General features: G+C 39.1%; 1 protein-coding gene across 6 annotated transcripts in view; it reads right to left on the bottom strand.

The window, feature by feature from the left end:
* Positions 1 to 12,202: 12,202 nt before the first annotated feature.
* CLCN5 (chloride voltage-gated channel 5) overlaps positions 12,203 to 22,875 on the bottom strand; it is a 175,279-nt gene continuing 164,606 nt past the window's right edge. For all 6 annotated transcript variants that reach the window (XM_059679911.1, XM_059679912.1, XM_059679913.1 and 3 more), the window contains 3 exons: positions 21,411 to 21,809; positions 21,046 to 21,262; positions 12,203 to 18,833 (listed from right to left, as the gene is read on the bottom strand). In XM_059679911.1, the coding sequence (XP_059535894.1) occupies positions 18,743 to 18,833; positions 21,046 to 21,262; positions 21,411 to 21,809 (707 nt within the window). In that variant the 3' untranslated portion in view covers positions 12,203 to 18,742. The remainder of the gene's footprint in view (positions 18,834 to 21,045; positions 21,263 to 21,410; positions 21,810 to 22,875) is intronic.

Genomic DNA, 22,875 nt, shown 5'->3' with positions numbered 1-22,875 from the left:
TTTCTGATTGGACAATACCCATTTTTGATAAAAACTCTCAGCAAGGTGGGAATTGAAGGATCATACCTCAACATAATAAAAGCCATATATGACAAACCCACAGCCAACATCATACTCAATGGACAAAAACTAACACCATTTCCCCTAAAAACAGGAACAAGACAGGGATGCCCACTCTCACCACTCCTGTTCGACATAGTACTGGAAGTGTTAGCCATTGCAATTAGACAAGAAGAAGAAATAAAAGGCATCCAAATTGGAAAAGAAGAAGTAAAACTGTCCTTATTTGCAGATGACATGATATTTTACTTAAAAAACCCTAAAGACTCCATCAATAAACTATTAGACTTAATAAAAGAATTCGGCAATGTAGCAGGATACAAAATTAACGCCAAGAAATCTATGGCATTTCTATACACCAATAGTGAATGTGCAGAAAGAGAGACTAAAAAAGCAATCCCATTTACCATTGCACCAAAAAAATTAAGCTACCTAGGAATAAACTTAAGAGGTAAAAGACCTCTTCTCAGAAAACTACAGGACTTTAAAAAAATAGATAGAGGAAGACATAAAGAGATGGAAGAACATACCATGTTCTTGGATTGGTAGAATCAACATCATTAAAATGTCCATACTACCCAAAGCAATCTATAAATTCAATGCACTTCCCATTAAAATACCAATGGCATATTTCACAGACCTAGAACGTACTCTCCAAAAATTCATCTGGATTAAAAAACGACCCCGAATAGCTGCAGCGATCCTGAGAAAGAACAAAGTAGGTGGGATCTCAATACCAGATATCAAGCTGTATTACAAAGCCACTGTTCTCAAAACTGCCTGGTACTGGCACAAGAACAGACATATAGATCAATGGAATAGAATAGAGAGTCCAGAAATCAGCCCCAACCAATACGCTCAATTAATATTTGACAAAGGAGGCAAGAACAAACAATGGAGTCAAGATAGTCTCTTCAATAAATGGTGTTGGGAAAAATGTACAGATACATGCAAGAAAATGAAACTAGACCACCAACTTACACCATACACAAAAATAAACTCAAAATGGATAAAGGCCTTAAATATACGACGGGAAACCATACAAATACTAGAAAAATCCAAAGGCAACAAAATCTCAGACATATGCCGAAGAAATTTCTTCACCGATACAGCTCCTAGGGCATTGGAAGCTAAAGAGAAAATAAACAAATGGGACTACATCAAAATAAAAAGCTTCTGCACAGCAAAAGAAACCATCAACAAAACAACAAGAAAACCCTTTGCCAATGTCATATCTGATAAGGGCCTAATCTCCAAAATTTATAAGGAACTCATACAACTTAACAAAAGGAAGATAAACAATCCAATCAAAAAATGGGCAAAGGATCTAAATAGACACCTTTCAAAAGAGGACATCCAGAAAGCCAAGAGACATACGAAAACATGCTCAAAGTCACTAATCATCCGAGAGATGCAAATCAAAACAACAATGAGGTATTAAGCATTTACCATGCAGCAGTTCTGGAGGCTAGAAATATGAGATTGCAGTGCCAACAAACCACAAGTGCTGGAGAGGATGTAGAGAAAAAGGAACACTTGTGCACTGCTGGTGGGAATGCAGACTGGTGCAGCCACTATGGAAGACAGTATGGAGTTTCCTCAAAAAACTGAAAATGGAACTCCCATTTGACCCTGTGATCCCACTTCTAGGAATATATCCCAGGAAACCAGAAACACCAATCAGAAAGTATATATGCACCCTTTTGTTCATAGCAGCACAATTCACCATAGCTAAGATCTGGAAACAGCCTAAGTGCCCATCTGTAGATGAATGTATTAGAAATCTGTGGTACATCTACACGATGGAATACTATGCTGCTCTAAAAAAGAAGGAACTCTTACCATTTGCAACAGCATGGATGGAACTGGAGAGCATTATGCTAAGTGAAGTAAGCCAGTAAATGAAGGAAAAATACCACATGATGTCACTCATTTCTGGATAATAAAGACCATTATAAACTTTTGAACAAAAATAGATACAGAGGCAGAGCTGCCTCGAACAGACTGTCAAGCTACAGCAGGAAGGCCGGGGAGGGTGGGAGGGCAGGAGGGGGGTGGGTAAGAGATCAACCAAAGGACTTGTATGCATGCATACAAGCATAACCAATGGACATAAGGCACTGGGGGGTAGGGGAGGCCAGGGGATTGTCAAGGGCGGGGGGGGAGAAAAGGAGACATATGTAATACTTTTTGTAATACTTTAAGCAATAATAAATAAATAAATTATTAAAAAAAGAAAAAACAAAAAACAAAATGTTGAATCACTATATTGTACACCTGAAACTAATATAACCAATAAAAGATTGTATACCAACTGTACTAAATTAAAAATTAAATTCATCAAAACCTTAGTAATATCACTGAGTGAAGGCGTTATAGGTAATTTTTTCTTCACTATGATTCCCCATATTTTATTTTTTACAATGATCCTATATTTAATAATAATAAAAATATTAACATTAGAGTTTTTTTAGAGACCATTGTTGCTTTTCATGTGTACCAATGTCATCTGTTGAGTAGTTGGGAACTCAGAGGGAGTTCTGATCTCTGGATTCTGATTGCTTTGCCTAAGGAAGGTGTATTAGTCTGTTCAGACCACCATAACAAATTACCATAGAGCAGGTGGCTAAAAGAATCAAAATTTACTTTTTCACAGTTCTGGAGGCTAGAAATATGAGATTGCAGTGGCAATAAAGTCGATGCCAATAACACGACGGTCTTTCCTCAGTGAGTTTTGTTCAGAGGGAGAGAGAGGATGAGCTTTTTATTGTCTCTTCTTAAAGAGACACTAATCCTATTAGATCAGCACTCCATCTTTATAACCTCATTTAACCTTAATTACTTCCTTACTCCAATTATAGCTACACTGGGGGTTAGGGCTTCAATATATGAATTTTAGGGGGACATAAACATTCCATCCATAACAGAAATAAAGAGAAGGATCTACATATCTACTTTATGCCAGTTTCACACATAATCTCATGAAATTCTGACAACAATCTTGTGAGATAGGTGTTATTTTTCCTATTGTATATAGAGTAATACCAATAGTAATTTTTTTCTTTTTTCAAAATCTGTTTTTATTGATTTGAGATAGGAAGGGAGAGGGAGAGAGAAATAGAAACATCAATGATGAGAGAGAATCATTGATTGGCTGCCTCCTGCCCGGCCCCACTGGGGATCAAGCCCACAACCTGGGCATGTGCCCTGACCAGGAATCAAACCATTACCTCCTGGTTCATAGGTTGATGCTCAATCACTGAACCATGCTGGTTGGGCTCAATAGTAAAATTTATTAAGCATTTACCATGCAGCAGACACAAGATTATAGTAGGCCCTGGTTAAGTAGTGGAAGAAACCTTCTTGAAATTTTTGCATGAAGTTATGTGGAAAGTACAGCATGTAAATGATGAACTTGCTCATTTAATTAAAAAGACTTCTAAGCAAAGTGTTAAAGGTATGGCCTGGTTTTTTTCTTGCTGCTTATAGTAAAACTAGTGTCCTGTGCATGAAAATTCATGCACTAGAGGGAAGGTCCCTCAGCCCAGCCTGCCCCCTCTCAGGGGCGGGAGGTGACTCAGTGATCAGGGGAAGGTGACGCCCCATCACACCTCTGCTGCTGCCACTGCCGGCAGCGCAAGCCTCGGCCGGCCCTGGTTACCTGAGCCTTGGGCGGCCCTGGGAAGCTGGGCAGCAGCCATCCAAGGCTTGCCTATGCCTCGGGCGGCCCTGGGTGACTGGGGGGCTGAGAGGACTTGGGGACTCCAGAGGCAGTTGCACGGAGTGTCTGGGCCTACCTGGGGGCAGGCCGAGCCTTGCTGCACACCTGCCACCCCAGTGGGGCTGAGGGGACTGGATGCCACCATCTTGTGGCTGTGGGCACTGCCATCTTTGAGGGCATGGCAGTCAATTAGCATACTCCCTCCTTATTGGCTGTGGGCGCTGCCATCTTTGTGAAGGCATGAGGGTCAATTAGCATATTCCCTCTTTATTAGATAGGATGTGAGAGTAGAGAGATAAAATAAGGGAGGAACTGTTAAAACAGAAAGAAATTGGTACTTTATGATTCCCAGCCTTTCCAGATGGCAGAAGATGATAAAATTAAGAAATAGCTTCAGCCAAAACCGGTTTGGCTCAGTGGATAGAGCGTCGGCCTGCGGACTGAAGGGTCCCGGGTTCGATTCCGGTCAAGGGCATGTACCTGGGCTGCGGGCACATCCCCAGTGGGAGATGTGCAGGAGGCAGCTGATCGATGTTTCTCTCTCATTGATGTTTCTGACTCTCTATCTCTCTCCCTTCCTCTCTGTACAAAATCAATAAAATATATTTAAAAAAAAAAAAAAGAAATAGCTTCAGAACACTGTTAAGAAAGCATGATGCAGAGAAAAGGCTGAGAGAGTGACTGTACAACCTTTTGTAAAAATCTCAGAAAGATCAAAGGATCAGAGTGGTATTCAATCACACAAAGAACCCTTTCAAGAGATTAAGGGGGTGCCTCATGGAAACTCTCAAACAATAGGGCCTCTAGGAATCTTAAGAGTTGCAAACCTAGCCAACTCAGGAGTTCAAGGTAAAGAAGGGCTTGTCTAAAACAGAGATGTTTGTGTGTCTTTTTTTCTAATGGAGAGAACCCCAGTTAAATCCACTGAAGACTCATTATGATTTTGAGAAAGTTATTTAGGCAGAAACAATGCCAGCTTGGACTGAACAATGTTAGCTGGACAGAGAATACAAAATTAAAAAAGGCTTTCAGATCCCCCTAATTCAGTGAACAGGAAGCTGGCTGATAAAAGTTTTCAGCTGCAAACATGTGCTACCTTTCATGAAAAAGGAACTATGATTCAGAGGGCAGAACAAGGGACCAGAAAGGCTTTCTGACAAATCCTTATAACTAATCAAGGAGTATTAACATTTGCCCAAGCTGGATTTCAGAATAGCTATGGACTCTTTGATGCCTCCCATGCACACCATCCTCTCCCATTCTCTTTTCAAATGGAAATATCTATGTCAGCTTTCCTATGCCTCCTCACTATTTTATGTTGGTTGTATGAGGGATAGAATACTTGTTGCTTTAGTTTTACAGATCAGTAGATTGAGAGGTATAGCTAAAGGACTATATCCACACATGGAACTGATTTAAATGATGAGATTCCAGGCTTTGAGCAGATAATGTAATGGAATGAAACTTCTGAGAATTTTGGGAGTGGGTGAATGCATTTTGAATGTGGGAAGGATGTGAATCATAGAAGTCAAAGGGTAGACAGCAGCAGGATGACTTCAACATGACCCCCAGGATCTCTACCTCCTAGAATCCATGCTGTTGTGTGATCTTCATCCCCTTGTGTGAACAGGACTGGTGACTTTTTATTAAGTAACAGAATATGGCAATAGTGGCAGGATAGCACTTCCGTGATTATGTTACATAATCTTGCTAGGGATCTCCTGCTAGGGGATTCTCTTCCTTGCTGGCTTTGAAGAAGCAAATGGTCATGTTGGATAGGCCCACATTTACCAGTGTAATAGTTAATTTTATGTTTCAACTTGGCCAGGCCACAATGCCCAGGTATTTGGCCAAACATTATTATGGATATTCCTGTAAGGGTAGTTTTGTATGAGATTAACATTTAAATTGAAGGACTTTGAGTAAAGCAAAGAGATCTCTATAATGTGTGTAGATTTCATGCAATCATTTGAAGTCCTGAATAGAACAAAAGACTGACCTTCCCCAAATAAGAGGGAATTCTGCCAGAAGACGGCAACATTTGCATCATGGGGGTGCTGGAAGGAGAAGAGAGAGAGCAAGAAATTAAAAACCTATTTGAAAAAATAATGAAAACTTCCCTTACCTGCTGAAAGAAATAGACATACAAGTCCAGGAAGATCAGAGTCCCAAACAAGATGAACCGAAAGAGGCCCACACCAAGACACATTATAACTAAAATTACAAAGAGCGAATCTTAAAAGCAGCAAGAGAAAGGCAGTTAGTTACCTACAAAGGTGCACTCATATGACTGTTATCTGATTTCTCAACAGAAACTTTGCAGGCCAGAAGGGAGTGGCAAGAAATATTCAAAGTGGTCCTAGCCGGTTTGGCTCACTGGTTAGAGCATTGGACCTTGGACTGAAGGGTAGCAGGTTGAATTCCAGTCAAGGGCACATACCTCAGTTGCAGGCTCGATTCCCAGCTCCTGTTGGGGGGTATGCCAGAGGCAATCAATTGATGTGTCTCTCTCTTTCTCTTCCCTTCCACCCTCTCTAAAAAAAAAAAATGGAAAAAATATTGTCTCGTGAGGATTAACAACAACAAAAAAAGAAAGAAAGATTCAAAGTGAGGAAAAGCAAGGACCTACAAGCTGGATTACTCTCCCCAGCAAAGGTATCATTTAGAATTGAAGGTCAGATAAAGAGCTTCACAGACAAGAAAAAGCTATTACATGAAATGTTGAAGTGTATTCTTTAAGAAGAATAAGGAAGAAAAAGATTAAAAATATGAACAATAAAATGGTAGTAAATACATATCTATAAACAATTGAATCTAAAAATTAAAATAAATAAACAATGAATCCAATAAACAAAATAAACTGATGAATAAAATACAACCAGAGACATGGAAACATGTAACAGACTGATGAAACTCAGAGGTGGGGGAGAGGCAGGAAGAAATTAACCAGAGAAATTGTATGAATATAGGCATAACCCCTGGATGCAGAGAACAGGGTGGTGAAGGCCTAGACAGGGTTTGGGTGGAAGGAGCAATGGGTGGAAAGGGAGGAACATTTGTAACACTCTCAACAATAGAGGGGTGTGTGTGTGTGTGTGTGTGTGTCTGTGTGTGTGTGTGTGTGTTTTATAATAAGATGTAGCAAAAGTGATGTTGCATTACTTCAAAGGCTGGTTCAGGAAACAAGGAACTTCCCAGTGGTTCCCTGGGCATGCTAGTGCTGGGGTAATTCAGCTGCCATGTTAGAGATGTAACAACCCTGAGACCTCCATGTTTGAGATGACAGATGCTCTGGTGCAGTGGTCGGCAAACTGCGGTTCGAAATCCACATGTGGCTCTTTGGCCCCTTGAGTGTGGCTCTTTCACAAAATACCAAGTGAGGGCGTGCACATACAGTGTGATTGAAACTTTGTGGCCCATGCGCAGAAGTCGGTGTTTTGTGGAAGAGCCACACTCAAGGGGCCAAAGAGCTGCATGTGGCTCGCAAGCTGCAGTTTGCCGACCACTGCTCTGGTGGAATCCCCAGCTGAGCTCTCAGTCTGTAGCCAACATCACCTGCCAGCCATGTGAAGGAGCCAGATTGGATACCCAGCTCATGGAGTTTTCAGAATATTGTAACCTCAAGTAGAGATCTAATAGCAACCACACAAAATTTGCAGAAGACTGCCCAACCAAGTCCTCCTCAAATTCCTGATGTGACTCCAATATCACAATTAAAATAAAATGCTTAATTTAAGTAAAAAATAAAATGAAACATCTAGTGCAAAGATCTGAGGCAGAAATAAACTGGGTGTGTGAGGAACTGAAAAAAAAAAAAAAGAAAATAGTGTGATGGAAGCATTGAAAGAAGGGAGTGAGTGCTGAGATAAGATGTATTAATTAGTTTTTGAGGGCTGCCATAACAAAGTACCACAAACCAGGTGGCTTAAACAACAGAAATTTATTGTCTCAGTTCTGAAGGCTAGAAGTCCAAGATCAAGATATCAGCATGGTTGGCTCATTCTAAGGTCTGTGAAGGGGAATCTATTTGTGCCTTTCTTCTAAATTCTAATGGTTTTCTGGCATTTCTTGGCTTGTAGAAGCATTACAGTGATCTACACCTTCATCTTCACATGGTGTTCTCCCTGTGCATGTGCTTGTTTCCAAATTTTTCCATCTTATAAGGACATCAGTAATATTGAATTAGGGCCCACCCTACTCTGGTACGACCTCATCATAATTTAACTGATCTCATCTGCAATGACCCTATTTCCAAATAAGGTCTCATTCTGAGGTACTCAAGGTTATAATTTTAACATATGAACTTTAGGTGGACACAATTGAACACACAATTTAAGGCAGTGGTTTTCAACCTTCTGGCCCTTTAAATACAGTTCCTCATGTTGTGACCCAACCATAAAATTATTTTCGTTGCTACTGTTATGAATTGTAATGTAAATATCTGATATGCAAGATGGTCTTCGGCGACCCCTGTGAAAGGGTCGTTCGACCGCCAAAGGGGTTGCGACCCACAGGTTGAGAACCGCTGGTCTAAGGTTAGCAAGATACACCAGATGAAGCTCATTAAAGGCCTCAGAGATAAGGATAAGAGGTTTGATTTTACTTTAGATGTAATGGGAAATCACCAAAGGGCTTTAAATCAGACAAGTGATGTGATCTGATTTGTGTTTAAAAAGGTTATTCTGGCTACTGTGTTAGATTATGAGAGAAAACAGTCCTATGCCCACATGAGTCATAAGACTCCCCTCTTAGAGATGGGAATTCTCATCATAACAACCACTTACTAGATCTGAGACCTTAGTTTTCATTGTTTACCATTAGTTTGCAGGGGGGAAAAAAAACCAAAACATTAGCTTCCAATCAATGAGATGAACACATCCTTATAACCATATATAAAAATACTGTTTTCTTTCCTGGGTGTTTATTGCTAAAAAAAAATTATAAAAACAGATACAAGCTCCTGGTAGAAACTTCAAATAATACCAAGGGAAGTAAATTAGTAAATACAGGACCCCAGATACTACTCCCCGACCCCAATTTATTGCCACTTCTCACTTTTCTACACACCCACATTTATTTAAAAGCTTCTTCGGAGACCTCCTTTCTAGAAATATTTCTGATCACCTCTACACATCTCTATACAGATTCATACCCACAATATACTTTTAACACTAAGCCAACTGTCCAACCAGGCAAGGCGCTTATTACCCTCTTCCCATAAACTGGCCTGGAAATTTTCAGGATGAACAGGAGCTGTTAGTCCCAAGATTAATAGTAGAAAGCTCACTGGACTTGTCAAAACCACAAAGGTACAGTTTCTGTTATAACACATTCTGCTAAGTCTCCATCTTAGTCAGTTTCCTCATATTTTGCCTACTCACAGGGTTGTTGTGATATTGAAGAGTATTTGTGCAATAAAGCATTCCTTGCATATTGCTGTGAGTGTAGACAACCCTCCTCTCCACTGTCCATATACACACAGACATATCTGTTAGTATTCATCCACATACAAGAAAGTTTTGGTTTTGTAACTGGAGTTAGAAAGAGGAGTATGCTGGAGGACAGGCAAAGAGGGAAGGGGTACAATTGGTTTTGTCAGGTTGCTTGATATCTGGGGTAAGGAAGGGTTCTCTGAGTGGTTTGACAGGCTTCAGATGTGGCCAGGTGGGAGTTGAAACTGGAGGGAAGAAAGTGGGTGCATCCCTCTTGAAAACCATAGCTTGACAGTTTGGTTTGAATGTGCCTAGGATGCCCTGATTTAGTGGTATACTTCAGAGCATTGGTGGCACAATAATCAGAAAACATTTTATTCCCTACACTCTGGAATATTAGCAGAATCAGGAGAGGAAAATAATTCTTCCACTAGAATAGACCTTTCGTTTATGCCATTCTGAATTGACTGTTTTGGATTGTCATCTAGGGAATGGGTCTGTGTTTTCCTCTCATTGAATCCTTACTGCCTACTGGTATGCAATAAATATTGGTTGGGTGAATTGACTATTATCATACATTATCTACTTTATCCCTCAAAGACCAATTGAATAAGAGGTCAATGGGGAAAGGTGACATATGTAATACTTTCAATAATAATTTTTTTAAAAAAGAACGGTAGCAATCCCTTTACACTAAGCCTCGAGTCCAGATCCTCTGACTCCAAATCCTATACTTTTCTCCTTCTGTCTTTTGTTCTATCTGTAGCCTCCTGAATCAAGATCCTAAAATGCCTATTTAGAGACATTAGCAGTGGACAATATATAAGAAGTGAATCTCCTCAACCATCCAGTGTATGCTAATTTGTTATAGCAGCTTGAATTTACTAAAACACCGAAAATAGTCCCAGTTTTGTGCCTGTTGTCCCTGGGTAATTATTAATATCACCATCCACTGTCAAAAGAGACATAATCATACAAAAAATTATGTGGCCATCCTAGTGAGGAACTGTAGTTCTTCTTTTCTCTGGGACACTGCTTTGAAAAAGAAGCTACAACTTTCAGAATCAGGACAATAAGCTCCTTAAAGGCAATGAATGTTAAGTGATTGCCTTTTTAAAATTTAAAAAAGCATGAATTTTATCATATACATTAAAAATAGAATGCCGGTAAACTAAGAATAACTTTCAATGGAATTTTGTATGCCCAGCATCTAGCTGTATATATGAATTAATGCTTCTTGCCTTGCCTACCCTCACAGTTCTTTTCTGATCAAACCTTAGCTACATTAGTATCTCAATGATTGCACTGACATCTGGTGGTCATTTCTAGGTTTTCCTCTGGGCAGCTCCTGTATTAGAGGATGAATTAGTGTGTATTTCATACTCCATCAAAGCCACTTTTACCTGAGCCCTACAGTGACTAGACATGAAACTCTAATTTGTAGCAAGTCGTTGATAGCTAGTAACAACTAGATATATTGTTTTTTCTCAAAAGGTAGAGGCCGGATGGTGATAGTGTGGAAGGAGTCCAGTAAAATTACAAATAACATCAAAAACTGAAATTTATTTGTGGCATTTTAGGCTTATGAGTGAGTTATTTTTACATAGAGGTGTCCTTATTTAAATGCTACCATGTAAGCTAAAGGCATTAAAGTTCTTGGTAGCAACAAGATATCAAGTCAACACCAGTAAAGATGTGATCGAATGTCAACTAAAGGAATTCTTTTTTTTTTTATTGCTTAAAGTATTACAAAGGGTATTACATATGTATCCATTTTATCCCCCCGCCCTAGACAGTCCCCTAGCCTCCCCTATCACCCAGTGTCTTATGTCCATTGGTTATGCTTATATGCATGCATACAAGTCCTTTCAACTAAAGGAATTCTTAAATGAAAACTTGCACACATAGCAAACTGCCTTACTAGTGGTCTGGCTAATAGAGAGAGGGAAAGAGTGGGGGAAACAAATCAGATGCAGGGAAAATAGAGTGAGAAAGTAGGAAAGCCATACTTCAAAGTATAGAAAGTCCTCACTTAATGTCATTGATAGGTTCTGTGACTTCAAGTAAAATGACATATAAGAAAACCAATTTTACCTCAGGCTAATTTACAAAAATGAGAGTTAAGCATTTCATCAATGTTATAACCAAAAGATGTTGAACAAAACAGTTATTTGAGGACTTGCTCTATAGCTTCTCTTTGCTTTCTAGAGAGGTGTATCAAGGAAATGTTTGTATATTCGACTATCTCCCTGGAAAGTTCGCTCCTTGGTCACTTCAGGGGTTTCCAACATACTAACCCTACTGTTCATTGAGGAACATTTCAATCACCCACCCTACTCCTTGTAAAAAGTGACAGTACATAGGTAAGAGCCTTATCAAAGTCCATAATCTTACATCATTAAAAGCTCAAAAAGAAAGAAAACTACAGCTCCCAGTTAATTCTCATCTCATCAGGAAAATATCACCAATGTATGAGGCAAGGACATTTAAGTAGCCATAATGAATGAGGTATCTGGAATTTCTCAGAAAATTTTGTAAGCTGCCCCTCATTTGTCTCTTTATGTTAAAAAGTATTACTGAATCTCACCCAGCTGGCATGGCCCAGTGGTTGAGCATCGATCTATGAACTAGGAGGTAATGGTTTGATTCCAGATTGGGGCACATGCCTGGGTTGTGGGCTTGATCCCCAGTAGGGGGCATGCAGGAGATAGCTGATCGATGATTCTCTCTCATCATTGATGTTTCTCTCTCTCCCTCTCCCTTCCTCTCTGAAATCAATAAAAATGTATTTTTTAAAAAGTATTACTGAATCTGTAAATGTAAAAATAATTAAGTAGTTAATAAATCTTTTTTAGAAGTGAGCTTGCTAGTAGGAATTTGCAGTTGCCTTTTATACTATCCTCCCCCAACCCTGATACGCTGCTTCCCTGATTTTATGATTAGAAATCAATAGGTACAAAATTGAAAGTCATCAAAAACACACAAGACACCGGGTTGGATAAGGCTGTGCTTTATTACATGCATAATTACAAATCTGTGCTAAGTGGAAATGTATAAAGCAATGGCAACCTGGTTTTAAGCCACACAGAGAAAGGACTAGACAATCCCATTAACCCTTCTGCCAATGTCCATTCCATTGCCTTTAACATGATTATTTCCATTTCATACAATTTGCATAGCACTTACTAGTCAAAGTACTTTCCATTCATTGTCTCAATTTATCCTCACAACAACCCTGTGAGGTAGGTAGGGCAATTAACACTATCCCCATTTTACAGATGGGAACACTGAGGCACAGAACGGTTAAGATCTCGAGGCTAGTTAGTAGAAGCATAGGGAATAAATAACTCCCCAGCCCATGTCTTCCTTTTTAGACTGTTGCTATGCATGATCAAGGAGCAGAATGAAGTGAGCAGTGACTCACAGCTTTGGTACAGGCTGTACCTATGAACAGGGACCAACATCTCTAAAAGTTAGAATAAAGCTAAGAAAGCATGACTATGAGGGTTGGCAACATTCAGATAAATAAACACTCTGAACAGCTCAGCTTCCTGTGGAAACTCAGGCTACATTAGCTTTGGTTGCCTAGTTGATGTCTATACATTAGCTTCAGTTAAACTTCTACCAACTCTTATAAACTAAAATGTTTAGTCAGATTTTCTTTGGCTACCATAGCTGGAGCCGGTCCTATGAATGAGCTTATTACAGAGATATTCCTATAGTGGCCCATGGGCTAGAACCCTCTGATCCTCCTGGCCTCATTGGCTCACCCAAAGGGTGGTATTTCTCCCATAGCCAGAGATGAATGGACAGAGGTAAGAGCATGATGTTGGCCTTGGTCAAATGAAGAAGACTGATATCAATGTCATCATGACATCAATGTCATCCTTAAGTGATATGACCTGGGTGCTGTCTATCAGGCTCAACTCCTTTCTGGCCTGTACCTGGTTAGCAGCATAGCTTCAAAAGACAGTTTAAAAGAACAAAATATTAAGCACATCATTTTTTATCTAGAATGAAATATATTCTTAATCATTACACAGTCCCAAAGGACCAAATATATAATAAAAAAAGTAAATACTTAATAAAAAGCTAGTACTAAAAAGGCAGGACAATGAGAGAGAAAAGAGGGATAAGGGATAAAGTAAAATGGAGGAGGGGAAAGGAACACTCTTGAATGTCAATATATTTTGAGGTACACTCAGTATGATAATGAGGCTGAAGATTCCTGCCTTGATAAAACCGTCTCAGGCCACTCCCTTGTCCCCATTTTGCCAGGTGGCATTTCACTTACCAAATCCTAGACTGTCTCTGACTTTCAATAGATTTGGACTAGTACATAATAATAAGGTTTATCAATGAATACTTCATATATCTGCCTTCAGGATGCTAAAGCCCTTGACACTCCCAATAAATACCACTAGCTTTTGCCCCTGCAGTGGAACAAAGGGCCATTGGCCCCATCAAGTCAAAATTATCTTCTATTCTGTTTTCAGAATGATCCTCTCCTTTCTCCAAGGTCCACATTTGAAACAATATGCTTGTAACAATTGAGAAAATTTTGAACTTAAGGGAGGAAGGAGAGAAAGAGAGAGAGAGGCGGGGGGCCGAGAGGGGGAGAGGGTGGGATAAAAGGAAGAGAGAGAGGCAAAGATCACTTTTTTAAAATCCTCATAATTTTATAGTCTCACGTGCCTTCTTTAAGCAAGGCATTCATTCAATGAGTGTGCAAAGAGAGGCTGAAGACCCTTTGGCAGGAACTTAGAGGTAGGAATTTATGACTGCAGGGTTGGGCTGAGTGACCCAATAAGCTCCATGCAAGAAACGCAAACTCTGCACATCAAATACTTTCTTTCTTTCTTAGGTGATCTGGCAAAAATCAGATTACACAGTGGAAAAACCAATTTTGTTCCCTACATCACTTGAAAACTTTACCCAGGACCAGATGTTATGAAATGAGACCCTGGACAGCAAAAGTTTGGGGAATAACCTGAATTTGCTAACACCTGCTATTCTAAGAACTCTCCTCGGAGCAAACAACTGAAATTGAACCAGAGAAAAAGTCCTGTGGTCACCACAGGTATACTACACTGATTTCCTATCAAATTTACACAGCTCTCTGAGCTCTGATCTGAGAAACCCTCACATTTTTCTTTCTAATATAAATAAGTATATACTGGGGAGGCTAAAATATAGATTTAAAAATATTTTGTTATCAAAATTCAAGGAAATCTCCCTAAAGCTTATCATTTAGGCAATGGCAGTAGTGGCTCCCCACGTTTAAAAGCAGATGTCTTGTCTTATGTCAGCCCTTTCCATAAAAGTAGACTCACTCTAGCTAAATACTTTTGCTTGGAAGGCCTGGTCTTTGGAAGACTATTTGACTTTTTTTCCCTTGGGGCACATGATCAAACAGTTTATAAATGCCAAGATGTGTGGCTGGCCTTCCTTCCACCATCTTACATAAACTCATATTTTTTTCTTACTAGGGCTTTTCCACTGCCATAACTCTCCATTCCTTCTCCAAAGGGAATCCAAGCAATCTCAGAGATGGTTTAAAAAAAGTCAAGGTTTTAGGATATTCAGAGCACATATATATACATCTATTTTTAAAGGACTCAATAGTCAACCTCCCCTTTACTTTCTAAATTCCTAATTTTTCTCAGGGTTTTCAAGAGCTCAATACTCTGTGCACTGCCGTGGAAGATGCTCTCCTGCTTTCTCCGAACTGATGGATTCCATGTATTTGGCTCTGATCCAATGCAGGTAAGTCAATAATTCACAGTACAATGTGGTCAGTCATCAGTAAGTACTTTGGCAATATAAAACACACTGGTTGTTTCAAATTCTCTATATTGTCTTCACAATCATTAAAAACTCAGCTTCAAAAATTGCACTCCTTATGATTTTAAAAAGATACTGCAGGGTAACAAGTACACTTTTCTTCTTATCACCAAACAAAACAAACCAAGATCAAGACTCAAATGGGATAGGTGATTTAAATACTTAAAACATAGAGCAACAATTATGTCCCATGATGGACTCTATTATATGGTAAGTTTTTAAAAACATATTTGCTTCCCCCACACCTGAACAGGTTCATAACGTGATTGAGAATTATTTCGCAGTCTTAGACCACACTAAGTCTCCATTACTTTATCATCCTCATGTTTAAACACAATTGAAGGCTGGCTAGAGAAATTTATACCGTGCTCTGTTCTTTCTGTAAAGCATTCGGATTCAGCCCTTGGTACCAAAAACAATTGAAGTGCTTTGTAGTTAAATCAGCAAATTAATAATTTACTCTGCCAGCTGGCAAATCCAAAGTATTGTCAGTGTCAGATTATACACCAGAGGATATCTGTTCTATGGACTATACCACCTCTGCTCCACAGCTGGGCTGAGCCAGAAGGAGGCCAGAGCCAGAAAAGAGCAAAGTATCTGAACAAACTTCTAAATACAAATGATCTTGAGAATGGCCATTATTTTGCATTTTCAGTCCCCTAATTCTTCCCTCTAATGGTATAACTAATCATCCATTAAGTGCTTGAGGTTCATTAATTTTTTACATTAAAGATCTGAAGATACAAAATATAGCGGACTTTTACAAATCTATAGATTTTCATTCCTTTCATGACTGGATATTATTCCTCGGAAAATCCTGAAGTGCTTATTGGCATTTTTTTGTAAATCCTTCTCTTGTGTCAGGCAATTTCCTTTTGTTAATACCAAACTAGACTAGTTTAAATTCATATTCATTTTTAAATCACAGATTATCTTGTCTTTTGCCACTGAGGCCTGTGGACATTTGACAGGCCTCCCTAATTCAGCTTTGTTTGCTGGCTAAGTGTGTCCAACTGCTGAATTAGCAATGTCAGAAAGAACATTTTCCTTTGCCTCAAGACAAGAAACTCTTGAGTGGTGAAGTGCTGAGTTAGCAGTCTAGCAGGGAGCTCTAGCTGCAATTAGCCAACCTTTGAGCCAAACCATAGGATTTGACATATAATGCATACCATACATTATAGCTACTTCTAGCATATGAGTTACATGGATTCCTGAGAAGCTGAGGTTAATGGATGAAACTTATCAGGAGTGAGGTATCAAAGGGATATTATTCTCTGGAGGGCCAATCGGTTCTTAGCATCTAGAAGGTTTACCTTGGCACAGTGTTATCTGATTTCTTGAATTTAGTCTCTGAAGTAGCACCTTAACACTGGCTCATCTGTCTAAAATTATAAACGGAGCCTAGAAGAAACACAAAGGCAAACTTAGAAGTCCCTCCATATCGCTGCTGCACTATGAAATACAACCAAATCTTTCATTGTCACCAAATATCAGAAAAACTAACATTTCCTGTTTTGCAAACTTTAGTTGGGTAGCTAATACGATAGGTAATGATCCATAAATTTACAGATAAGAACTTTGATTTCTACACAATGTATAGGGGTGGTCAGGCAAAATAGCCACATCTCATGCAAGTGAATCAGTAATATGGAAGGGACGAAAGATGTAAAGTTGCTGAGTTATGACTATCATAAAATATATCCTAGAGTTTTTTTTCGTTTTCATTAAAATGCTAGAGCGATATACTTAAAATAAGAAACTCTGGACTGCTTTGATATTTTAAAGAAAAAAGTAAAAATAAGCCTTGACTACCTAGTTCTAGATAATAACATAATTTCATATTTGGGAAAGATAAGAACTAAGGGTTAAAAAAAAGCTTAGACTCTGGGATCAGCAGCTTTAAAATGAGGTATGAAGTGTTTGGAGAAGGGAGGTGGAGGGCTGGGAAGGGCATGCTGAGTGACTGCTGATTCCAGGCTAGAAGGATGGAGAGAAGCACTGGGAACAGACTTGTAAAATGGGAAAGGCTGAACTTTTACCCCTGGCAGTTAAGTCTCACTGCTGTGGGCATTGGTGTGGAAATTGAGGCATGGTAACAGTGACTGGGTTATAGAACAGAGCCAACGGCTGTGTGTTACCTCTGGTCCATGTGCCAAAAGATTACTGAGGCTTGGTTTATAATTTAACTAGCCCTGGGAATTATTTTTTGTAATAGGAATGATTAACTCGGGACTGAGGAGTGGGAAGGGGAAAAGAATTGAGGGGGAACAACTACACGTGGGTAATACTGTAGAAAATGAAACCATGATCGGAATGATGGTGGTGGCTCTGTAATTCCACCAGGTGTCCCTAGACTGTGATGTTTTCTACTGCAGTTAAAGTGGTAGGAAATTCAGACAGGCACCTTTTCAATTGGATGCGAGCACCTTTGGTGTTACCAGGCCTTATCCACACTCTTGGGTCTTAGGATGGTTCTGCATTTCATTCAGAATTCTAAGGAGCTACAAGGGAGTCACAACTGCCTATTCTGTTTCAATGCTTTGAATATATTTGAAGGTACCCAGAGCCTAAATTCATGTTCACAGGAACAATACTGGCCTGTTCTACGTACTTCACACTAAGAGGAGGCATGGGTGTCCAGTTATTTTAGTACTGGTGGTCTTTATGAAGGAATGCATGAGAATGCAGATACAGCTCTGAATCTTCCCTAGTTTACCAGTATGCAGAATATTCTTACATATTCCAGAAGCCTAAAGCACCATCACTCATGGAGGTGGCATCTGGGTAAGAGAATGAGTTGGAACCTCACAAAATTTAAAGTTCCTAGTCATTGACTTTACTTAGAACTTCACTAATCATTCCTCTGGAGAAATCATTCCTTGCTACTAATAAATGCATGGCAAAGTCCTTGTCTACTAGCAAACAAATACCATCTGGAAAATTACCCTTCTTAGAGCAGACAAGGAGAAAGCTCTATAACTTATCTTTGTGCACTTCAAAAGAGTACCAGGAACAAGCAAGCTGTAAAATCAACCTCTCTAAATTCATTTAGAGATTAACCAAAGCAGCATTGTCTTATAATCAGATATTAAAATTAACATACACATATACACACAAACTAATAATGCTAAATATTGTAACAGGAGCAAGATAACATTTGAACTGAATTTTCACAGTCTGGAAAATGCCATTACTATTTTCCTTCTGGCTTTCTTTTCTGTGGTTGGAAAAGCAAAGCCCCTTAGTTTACACTTCATCTTCCACCAATGATAGTTAGAGTCCCAAAAAAGTGACTTTTTCATGAGTTTCCTGCAGGCTATCAGTTAGGACGGTCAACATTTTTCTTGCATAGTTTTCAGTGATTGCATATTGGCTAACAATCATTTTAAATTTTTTAAAAATCTTTAAAAAAAAGAAAAAGAATTAAACCATAGCAATCTTATTTACTCTTTCATGAAATCTTTGTAATGCAACATCACAGAAGTCTAACTGCATTTTCTCCTAAAGAGATTAACTTCCAGAAATTATTATGTAGTGCAACTGGTTAACTTGTAGGAAAGAGACAACACACTAATATAACTTCACCATCCAGATATGGGAAATGTGTTTTGGGTACCCAGTTAATAAAATATATCCACGGTCTGCAATGTCCTTCCTGTTTTGTATCCAGCACAATCCTTTCACTCTAGTTGAAGAGAATGGAATCAGGATCTTGGTTCGCCATCTGTGCTATATGCTTTAACACATCCTTCTTGGTAATGATTCCAAGCAGTCGCCTAAAAGACAAAACAAGACAATAAAACAAAAAAATCTGTAGTTAAAATAACATTCTCAAAGAGGATACTTTTCCTCTTCAGTCATATTTGCCAATGCTATCTCTGATAAGGGTTTAATCTCCAAATGTTACATGGAACTCATACAACAAAAGAGAGATAAACAATCTAATTAAAAAATGGGGAAAGGACCTAAATCAATGATGGCGAACCTTTTGAGCTCGGCGTGTCAGCATTTTGAAAAACCCTAACTTAACTCTGGTGCCGTGTCACATATAGAAATTTTTTGATATTTGCAACCATAGTAAAACAAAGATTTATATTTTTGATATTTATTTTATATATTTAAATGCCAAAAAGAAAAATCAACCCAAAAAATGAGTTCGCGTGTCACCTCTGACACATGTGTCATAGGTTCGCCATCACTGACCTAAATAGACACTTTTCAAAAGAGGACATACAGAAGGCCAAGAGACATATGAAAATATGCTCAAAGTCAATCATTCCAGAGATGCAAATCAAAACAGCAATGAGGCCGGAACCGGTTTGGCTCAGTGGATAGAGCGTCGGCCTGCGGACTGAAGGGTCCCGGGTTCGATTCCGGTCAAGGGCATGTACCTGGGTTGCGGGCACATTCCCAGTAGGAGATGTGCAGGAGGCAGCTGATCCATGTTTCTCTCTCATCGATGTTTCTAACTCTCTATCTCTCTCCCTTCCTCTCTGTAAAAAATCAATAAAATATATTTTTAAAAAAAAACAGCAATGAGGTACCATCTCACACCTGTCAGAATGGCTATCATCAACAAATCAACAAACAACAAATGCTGGCAAGGATATGGAGAAAAAGGAACCCTTGTGCACTGCTGGTGGGAATACTGGTGCAGGCACTATGGAAAACAGTATAGAGTTTCCTCAGAAAGTTAAACATGGAACTCCCATTCAACCCAGTAATCCCACTTCTAGGAATATATCCCAAGAAATCAGAAATATCAACAGAAAAGATATATGTACCCCTATGTTCATAGCAGCACAATTTATGATAGCTAAGATTTGGAAACAGCCTAAGTGCCCATCAGCAGATGAGTGGATTAAAAAAAGTGGTATATCTACACAATGGAATACTATGCTGCTGTAAAAAAAGAAGGAACTTTTACCATTTGCAACGGCATGGATGGACCTGGAGAGCATTATGCTAAGTGAAATAAGCCAGGCAATGAAAGATAAATATCACATTATCTTACTCATTTGTGGAATATAATGAACAACATTAACTGATGAACAAAAATAGATCCAGAGACAAAGAAACACCGAACAGACCATCCAACCTCAGAGGGAAGGAAGGGGTGGGTAGGGGAGGGGGTAAGGTAAGAGAGCAACCAAAGAACTTGTATGCATACATTTTAGCAAAATTAATGGACATGGACACTGGAGCAGCAGGGGGCTTGTCCTGGGGGGTGGGAGTGGTCGGGGAGGGGTTGATTGGGGAAAAAGGAGACAAATGTAATACTTTAAACAATAAAAAAGGGGGGAAAAAGAAATATCCCAGAAAGAAAGAACTTTGGCCTTAGGAGTCAGAAGATTGATGTTTAAAGCCTACCTGTACTATATATTAACTGGGAGTGCTAGTATAAATCTTCCAACCTCACTGAAACTTGGTTTTCTCATCCTCATATAAGAATAACAAAAGTAGCCCTAGTCAGTTGAGCTCAGTGGATAGAGCGTCAGCCTAAGGACTAAAGGGTCCCAGGTTCGATTCAGGCCAAGGGCACATGCCCAGGTTGCGGGCTCGATCCCCAGTGGGGGGCATGCAGGAGGCAGCCGATCGGTGATTCTCTCTCATCATTGATGTTTCTACCTGTCTCTCCCTCTCTCTTCCTCTCTGAAATCAATAAATTAAAAAAAAAAGAATAACAAAAGTATTGTAAGGACCAAATACTTAATACCATTATAATTTCATAAGAACACAGCTATTTCTTTTGTGGGGAGGAATTGAGTTATATATAATATGCAACCTGCAGTTCACACCTCTCAAACCCACTTTCTTCCTCAAACTCCTTTTTTGTAAATTATGACGATAAAAGAAACACATCCATCTTCATTTCAGAGCTTCAGAAAGGCCTATAAGTGCTACTAATGTTCATGTGAATTACATTCTTTCTTTCTCTCTACAGTCTTTCCCCCACAACCCAATTCACCTTCACCAAAGAGCTCTTACCCATTATGTGTAACCAGGCACTGCCGCAGTCCCAGCTTGCGGAAGATATCCACAACGATCTCCATGGGGGTAAGGTCAGTCACAGTGAAGGGGCTGAGATCCAGGATGTTCCGAAGCTTTAGAGTGGGTGGAGTGTATGGTGGCATTGGAGGAGAATGCTCAGTGAAATAAATGATGGACGTGCTCACAACTCCATCCTGTTTTTTACGAGCATTTTCTATTTGAAAATTAGGGAGAAAATGTTGAAAATTAAACTGCTATTTCTGGCTCCTAACTAGTCCCCTCTTCCCTCCATCTTCCCCCATTTTATGAATATTTATTTATTTCCACAGTGAATTCTATTATCCCTTTTCTGGAATCCTTACCAATTGAAATAATGAGATCTCTTCGGAGGACAAAACCCACAAGCCTTTGGGACTCCCGGGACACCACTACTGGGAAGCCACTGTAAGTGGTCTCACTGATTACGGTCTCTACATCTTCCACAGTCATACTGTCCTGAGTAAGGACAGTCAACAAAGGATCATTTCTCCGGGGTTTCATCACATCCATTGCCAGGGTCTTATGAGCAAACTCTTCTTTAGCTTCAAGAAAGGGGTATCCATTGAGACGGATGTGGGCATCATAGATGCCTTCCCGCCCAAGAGCATCTGCCACCCATTTGCTTGTCATTGCTGCAGCCATCAGAGGCACAATGTATTCCAAGCCACCAGTTAGTTCAAACATTATGACAACCAGAGAAACAGTCATCCGAGTCACTCCACCTGCAAAGAAACAGGCACAGGCTATTGAAGGTGGGAAGAGTATAGGATTCATTACAATTATTTACCTGCTACAGGCCTTACTCAGGTAAAGCTTACTTAACAGAAACATTGCTAAAAGGAGGTCTCACTTACAACTGTCGACCCCAGCAATGCATTAAAGGAAGTTTACAATGGAAATAAATCAGAGTTCTCAAAATAACATCTGCAAAAGTATGAGATGCCTTTCTGATTCTTTTTTTTTGTTTTGTCTATTGTGCTCCCCCCATTATAAAAGTAGCTGCAGAAGATATCCATAATCTGTGTAACACTACAGAGGCCAGAGGTTCTCTGCAATGTGCAGGCCCATTGTGTAAAATTCAGAAAATAAAAAACAAGTATATCATTATCTATAAGTTCACTGTCCAGAAATAAGTAGAGTAAAATAACTTGAATGAATTTTTCAAGTTATTTACTATGCCAAAAAATGTTTTTCATGAGTAAGCTCATACTACATGTTTAATTCCCCACATGTTCTCACCTCCCCCACTTTATGCTGGGAACATTTTATATATTATTACAAATTTATTTAACACTATTTAAATATGTTAAATATTAACATCACATTCAATGGTTGCATAGTATAACATTACATAGATGCACCATATTTTATTTAACCAGTCCCTTACTGTGTATTTTATGTTGATTCCAACTTTTTGCTATTATAAATAACATCATGATGAACATTCTTGTGCAGATATATTTGTATACATTTCTGATACAAATTTGTATACATTTCTGATCATTGCCTCCATATGCTGGAATTTGAGAGTAGAATTACTCTTAAAAGGGAAGAATGTAGATATATAGCAAAGAATGTTTTCTTTTTAAAGTATTTAACAATTATTTAATAAAAGAGTATGCTATCATAGACAATAGACAATTTGTAATAATATACACATGTTCCCAACATAAAGTGGGGGAGGAAGAGCATGTGAGGAATTACATATAATGTGAGCAGTCAGAGAACAACTCTCTGGGGAAAAACTTTTAACATGAAATCTGAAGGCTGAAAGGAACCAACTATGCT

The sequence above is a fragment of the Myotis daubentonii genome, chromosome X (assembly GCF_963259705.1).
Source record: "Myotis daubentonii chromosome X, mMyoDau2.1, whole genome shotgun sequence".
In the NCBI taxonomy this organism is placed as follows: Eukaryota; Metazoa; Chordata; class Mammalia; order Chiroptera; family Vespertilionidae; genus Myotis; species Myotis daubentonii.
Note: the sequence above shows the minus strand (reverse complement) of the source record. Positions and strands in the feature narration are given on the sequence as shown.